At 34.8% G+C, this 6,629-nt stretch overlaps 2 protein-coding genes across 4 annotated transcripts in view; one reads left to right on the forward strand and one right to left on the reverse strand.

The window, feature by feature from the left end:
• The first annotated feature begins 84 nt into the window (after window positions 1-84).
• On the forward strand, window positions 85-4,867 carry sar1aa (secretion associated, Ras related GTPase 1Aa). Of its 2 annotated transcripts, none has more exons than XM_024285570.1 (7): window positions 85-154; window positions 849-921; window positions 1,050-1,169; window positions 2,075-2,140; window positions 2,976-3,079; window positions 3,150-3,281; window positions 3,360-4,867. In XM_024285570.1, exons 2-7 carry the CDS (start codon window positions 864-866, stop codon window positions 3,474-3,476), a joined length of 597 nt encoding a protein of 198 aa, XP_024141338.1. In that variant the 5' UTR covers window positions 85-154; window positions 849-863; the 3' UTR covers window positions 3,477-4,867. The 2 variants fall into 2 exon arrangements, with proteins under 2 accessions (XP_024141338.1, XP_024141339.1); XM_024285571.2 differs by lacking the exon at window positions 85-154 and adding an exon at window positions 184-296.
• Window positions 4,868-5,309: 442 nt separating this feature from the next.
• LOC112154571 (testican-2) overlaps window positions 5,310-6,629 on the reverse strand; it is a 38,662-nt gene continuing 37,342 nt past the window's right edge. For both annotated transcript variants that reach the window (XM_024285612.2, XM_024285611.2), the window contains one exon: window positions 5,310-6,629. In XM_024285612.2, the coding sequence (XP_024141380.1) occupies window positions 6,484-6,629 (146 nt within the window). In that variant the 3' untranslated portion in view covers window positions 5,310-6,483.

The raw sequence follows: 6,629 nt of genomic DNA on the forward strand, positions 1-6,629 counted from the left end.
GTTGATATCAAGGAGTTACTTTACATTACCGGAGTTTACCAGAAGGAGGCGCTGTTACTTTCTATTCACCCGAAGGTTGCTCCATTTTGAAGCACAAAGAAGAAGCAGCCGTGTGTTTCCAAGGAGACCATTGACACCACCGAGAAGGCTATAGGTGAGAAGGCTAAACCTGGAGAAATTCTTACATAACAGCAGCGGATAGCGACACATTCAACCACTAACATCTCCAAATACCGAGTCAAACCTCTGTTTTTAGCTATTACCGCGTCTTATTCTGGAATGATTTCTTAAACGAGGTTTGTGGTTTAACATCAGCTAAAATGTTCATGCTAATGTGTTAGCCACCGCTTTCTCGCTTTAAATAGGCTACAGACGTGTATGCTTATTTAATATTGCTCATTAGTCTTTATAAATATCTAAAGACAAAGCTAAATACGAGGGTGCAAAGTTAATATTCTGTTATTTTACCTGTTTTATTGTCGAGTGTTCTGAACTTTTCAAATTAGCAAACGTTTAGTGAATTATTTCTCAGATGTTCCAGGAAGAGTAAATTAATCCGACCTTCCCAATACCTGAACCAGCTCAGCTAATGGAAAGTGGAGGAAAACAAAAAAAGTCTAGGAACTGCTGTTATTACAGCTGCATACTGAAATCACACTTTAGTGTTTTAAATAGTCTTAAAAATGTACAAAAAAATGATTTAATAAAATATGTATTTACTTTAACCATGAATTAAATCAATCAAATGAGTTCTTAGCAAATCATTCTCTTTTATGGGATGTTTTTTTTTTTCTTTTTTCTTTTTTTTTTTTTNNNTGTTGTGTGATGAGCGGCTTGTCTTGTTTCAGGCAGAAATAGTCAACATGTCATTTATTTTTGACTGGATCTACAGAGGATTTAGTAGTGTTTTACAGTTCTTAGGTAAGTGTGTTAATCTTTATCGTTAAAGTAACAAAATAAATGTTTTAGCGTAAAATTCACTGCTTCAGTGTTACAGATGTCTTTTCTGGCTTTTACAGAAAACTTATCCCTTTTCTGATTTCCTTCAGGGCTCTACAAAAAGAGCGGGAAGCTGGTATTTCTGGGTCTGGACAATGCGGGTAAAACGACTCTTTTGCACATGCTCAAAGATGACCGGCTTGGCCAGCACGTTCCAACTCTGCATCCAAGTAATAACTTTGATTTATCTGGGATTTTTTCCCCCTCTGTTATATATATAGGGATTTCAGTATTTATTATAAAACTTCTATAAATAAAATCACACACACTGTTCACAAAGAATCCTAAAAATATATTTTGTTTAAAAACTATTTTGTTTTGGCAGCAAATGTTTTCTTTTGTTGGTGCTTCATGTTGGGCTATTTTGCTACTAGTATCATGTTTAAGGATTTTTGTGTAAGTCTAACCTGTTAGGGCAGGGGTGGGCAAACTTCGGGCCTAATGCGGTCAGTTAAACTATTTCATCAGGCCCACAAAACTGGAACAAACTATATTGATAATCCTTCTTAATATTGTTTAATTCCCCATAGATGGTGCACGACAAATAAATTGACCTTTTATAGGTGCAGAAAGTTATTCTGCATTTGTGTGTGTTGAAAGATTTGCTGTTTTTCTGAGTTTTCCTAGTCGGACGGTAATTTTTCTGATTATTCCAACACCACATGAACGCAGCGTTTCTCTAAGTTTGCGGTTGTTCATCCCATCAGTCTAATTGGCACTAAAATAATTTTAAAAAACCACAAATTGTGAAATAAAAACTCCAAGATTTTATATTTTAAAAGATCTTTATCCATTTTCAACCAAAGTTTTAGTGATTCCATAATATTTATTTCTCTTTTATTACTAAAGCATTCCATACATTTGCTTGTTCTGTCAAATTTCAGAACTCTTTGTGGCTCATGAGTTAAAGTGTTCCCACCCTGTGTTAGGTGATAGTATAATACAGGTTTCATATATAAATATATATATATATATATAAATATAATTTTTAGTAGATTTTGTGTTTCTTGCTTTTTACTACACTTTAGAGGCCTTTAAAAATAGTCTTCTATGATTATTATTTTTCTTCTCAAAGCATCTGAGGAGCTGACAATCGGAGGCATGACCTTTACCACATTTGATTTGGGAGGACATGTACAAGGTGAGATTTGTTAACATGATCCAACATGCTCCAGAATTAGCTGTATTTGGTCGCTACAGATTTCACTAGCTCCTTTCACAACCAAGCTTGTAAAAAATATGTTATTGAAAACAGAAATGACAAGACTCAATGTTTTTAACCCACCTCCTTACTATGTTTTGAGCTAAATTCTTTCAGTTTCAAGATAAAAAAAACAAAAAAAACATGTTCATGTATTTTTATACACCTAACGTTCACACGTAGAGCATTAAAGGCATAAAAATTCAAATGTTATTGCCGATTTAGTAGTCCTTATACAAGCTTCCCGACATCTTGACAGCAAACAAATCTTGAGATCAAAGATCTGATGCTGCCACAAGGTGTCTCTATAGGCTCTTTTATGCTTTTTTCACATTAATTACAGGCGATGGCTGCTGAGAGATCAAAGCCTTTTATACAGAAATTTGAAATGCAGGTCGACCTGTAAGACTTGTGAGCTGAGTGGGATAGCACAACGTGAGAAAAACATTTTATATGCAGCGTCATTGCTGTAATATTTTTAAGGCAGAAGGAACTCATGGAAGTGCAGGTTTTTATGTCTTTCTTGATTTGAAAAGATACATATTCAGTAAAAAATGAATATTTTTGTGATTGTAGATTTGCCTTTTGTAATATCAAAGACATAGTTAGGGTGATAAAGATGCAAAACGCTTCAAACCTGTCACACAGAGGCTAACACTTATATGATATTTAGCTTTAATTAACTTTCAAGTGACGTCAGAGGTGGTGAATGAAAAACAAATATTTTTACTCACAAGTTGTGACCAAAATATATATTTTTTTAATTTGTTTGCAGCTCGGAGAGTTTGGAAAAACTACCTGCCGGCCGTTAATGGAGTGGTGTTCCTTGTGGACTGTGCGGATCAGGATCGACTTCCAGAATCAAAAGTTGAACTAGATGTACGATGAAATATAAAATCCTAATAGTTTTTAAATTCTAAACTAACCTAAAATGGGTTTCTTTTTTTAGGCTCTTCTTGGAGATGAGACCATTGAGGATGTACCTGTCCTAGTGTTGGGCAATAAAATTGACCGCCCAGAAGCCATCAGTGAGGGAGGACTGAGAGGAGCGTTTGCTCTGGATGGTCAAGTCACTGGAAAGGTCAGCAGGATACTCTTGCATCATAAAAACATGGAAGAAGGCTTATTTTCTTCTTATATTGTCTCATTTTATCAACAGGGAAACATCCCGAGGAAGGATCTGAACGCCCGCCCGCTGGAGGTGTTCATGTGCAGCGTGCTGAAGAGGCAGGGCTACGGCGAAGGGTTCAGGTGGTTATCGCAATATATTGACTGACATGGAGAAGCTCTGCTGGAGCGTTACAAAGAGCCACAACAGAGACTGTAAACATGAGCAGATTCACATTTTCTGTGCAAGCTGTGAACGCAGTTACCTAAAAGTGTTAAAAAAAAGTAAGGCATATTTTTAGCTATTAACAATAAAGAATTTTGGGATGAATGTAGAAGTGGGCTTTGATATGCAGAACAAGATTTAGAATTTATTAGCTAATCAGAGGTGAAATGTAAAGACTGAGTGATTTAACTTCTAATTAAGATTGCTATATGTAAAAAAACTGATGTGTAATAACTAGTGATGGTGAGCTTATTAAAAATAGACTCTGCCTTCCAGGCATACAAGCCAAACATGTTTGTTATTTACTTGATACTAAACAGAAAGAAAAATCGAAAAAGACAAATTTAAAAAATTAAACATGCACTTGTTAAAAAAAGGGCATCTAATTGATTTAAACCCTTTGATTTATGCTAAATATCAAAGTCTGGATGTTTGAATTCTTTGTCCCCCGTTTTGTTCGGATAACGTGCAGCTTCTGTGATGCAAGCGGCTACCTTGAAACGCATTTGGAACGCGTCCTAATTAGGTTTGACTTTGGGGCGTTCTTTGTGCAACTGAAGGATGAATCGTTCCTGCAGATTCGGCTGTCTGTGCGACCGTCCCTGTTTCACCGAATCATAAAAGCAGAAATTATGACTGGCATTTAAAATGTCAGCAAGCAATAAAACAGAATGGCCAGCTGTGCTGTAGCAGACAGCTCCACTGTTGTGAGAATCATAAAAATATATGTCATTCTCATTCAATCCGTCTTGTTAGACTTTTCCAAAACAAGAACCCATCACATCTTGTTGCATATTTTTTTTTTTTAATTCAAAACCTTAAATAGTTAAATCCGTCAATAGTATGTTTGCTTTCCAGCACATGCAAAATTTTCAAGCTGCTAATGTACTTTTTGATCATCTAAAAAGATGGGAGAGTGCACTTTTAAACGTAAGCAGAAGTGTTAAAGTGTTTTTTTAAGGTTTATGCATGAAAACATACAGATGTTTAAAACATTTTAACTCACGATGGGAAAAAAATACAAGAAAAATATGCAACGTTTGTATTTTTCTTTTGTTCTTTGGACTTTTTGTATTAACAGGGTACCATTTGTTTGTAGCTTTAAGTCCACGGATATTTATATCAGAAAGAAGCTTATTGTGCTGTTTTTATACGAGAGTATATTTATTAAAATGCACTGTAGTATTTGATGTTTCTTTTTTGTTCTTGTTCCACATTATTTGCTGAATTAGTGTAAATTTTATTGTGTATAAAAGATTGAGTTTTGTGCAGCTAATAAAAACAGCTTCTAGGGAGGAAGATTAAAATCTAATAAAACCTGTCTTTTACGTCTATGTAGTTGCTGTGTTTCATTCATTTCAGTCAAAAGTATATCTACATTTCTTTTATAATTAGGACATTATTTTAAAGTTGTAACAAAAAAGCAAAAGATTAAGAAAATAAAATGTTCTGTCATTGATTTTATATTTTAACAATTTGCAAACACAAATATCCAAATAACGTTTGTTGTAAAGTAACTGATATTTAATGTTCTACGTTTATTAATAAAAAATCAAAATTTTAGACTAATTTGAGATGCACAACCCAGAGAATACTTAAATAAATGATAATGTTTTGCTTAATGCACCTTTAAGAAAAACTTTTACAATTAACTTTAGCAATACAGTATATATATTTTTAAAGGATTCTAAATATCTTTCGCAGAAGGGACAGTTTAGACTTTTTTTCCAAAAGAAAAATTCCAAATGTTCCTGAAATATATATAAAAAAAGAATGAACAGGTAATTTGGCTGCAACGCCTTTATTAGTAAAGTGCTCAGCATAGAAGTACATTCTTACTAACATGCAATACTAGAAACAAACATTTGGCCTATCAATAGCATGAATTAAGACATGGAAACAGTATTGTTTTAGAAAATAAAACCTCCAGTAATTTCAAGTACACAAAACTTCAAGTAACGCACACTTTCTTTTATAATAAACACAAAGTACAGTTACAGTATTTTATAAGTAGCTAACTCAGAAGGGAAAACTTGTGGCACATTCTTGATATGGTTTCAGAGAAAGCAAGGGGCAGCGACTTTTATTTTGAAAGGACAGTGTTTGAACGCACTTCCCCTTGAGTTACCATAAACTTCAAATCTGCTGTGGTGGAGCGTAAAGGCAGAGTTTTGAACCTTTTCTAATCACCCTTGCTAACTGCAGTTTTTTTTACACCAAAATGATATTTACATAAATGGTTTGAAATGCTCAACCACTGACTTGCTTTAAATAAAAGTTTGACATTTTAGTCAGAGGTGTGTATTTGTTCCAATAAATTAAAAGATTTTTTACTCATCAAAGAGTGTTGAACTCTGTGGCCACAGAGAGGCAGCAAAGACTTTAAAGAAAGCAGAAAATTCAGGTTTTAAGCCGTTCAGTGAGTTTAAAAGCCGAAAAAGCATTGTCCATTTGGAAGCAATCTCTCATAACATTTAAACATCTAGTTTTTAATCTGAGTGTCTTAATCTCAAATTTACCCACAAATGGGGCTGAATGTTACACCCCTAAAATAACAAATAAGCCCATAAGATGAAGTGTCAAACTGTTCATTTATTCATTTCAATGGGAACTCCACTACAAAGCATCATGGTAAAACACAAAAACTCATATTCTCGATATGCATGAATGGTGAAAAGACAAGGTAGAAATCTGAATGGATTTAAGCAATCATGGGTGCCAAACTCTGAGGTTTTTATCTTTTCTTTGCAGAAAAACACACATTTTGTCCCTTTAGAAACAGATAATTAAATAAAGTAAAACCATCCGACAAAGAAAGTAAGACATCTGAATACCAGACCAGTCCGGGATCAATGGACACACTGTCGATCCCGTCCCAATCTGACCCCTAAATCTGTTTTCTCCAAGAAAAGAGCCCAATACTCCAAGCCAGCTTGCTGGCATACTAGTTCTACCAGATGTATCCTCCGTCGTCTGCATCAACTTCCTCCTCCTCTTCCTCCTCGGCCTCCTCCCCATTGTCTTCTGCCTCCTTTTCCTCTTCATCCTCCCACCCGACTCCACTCCCGAAATCCCCAGAATATCCAGCAACTTCAT

Source organism: Oryzias melastigma, linkage group LG19 (genome assembly GCF_002922805.2).
Source record: "Oryzias melastigma strain HK-1 linkage group LG19, ASM292280v2, whole genome shotgun sequence".
NCBI classification, from domain to species: Eukaryota; Metazoa; Chordata; class Actinopteri; order Beloniformes; family Adrianichthyidae; genus Oryzias; species Oryzias melastigma.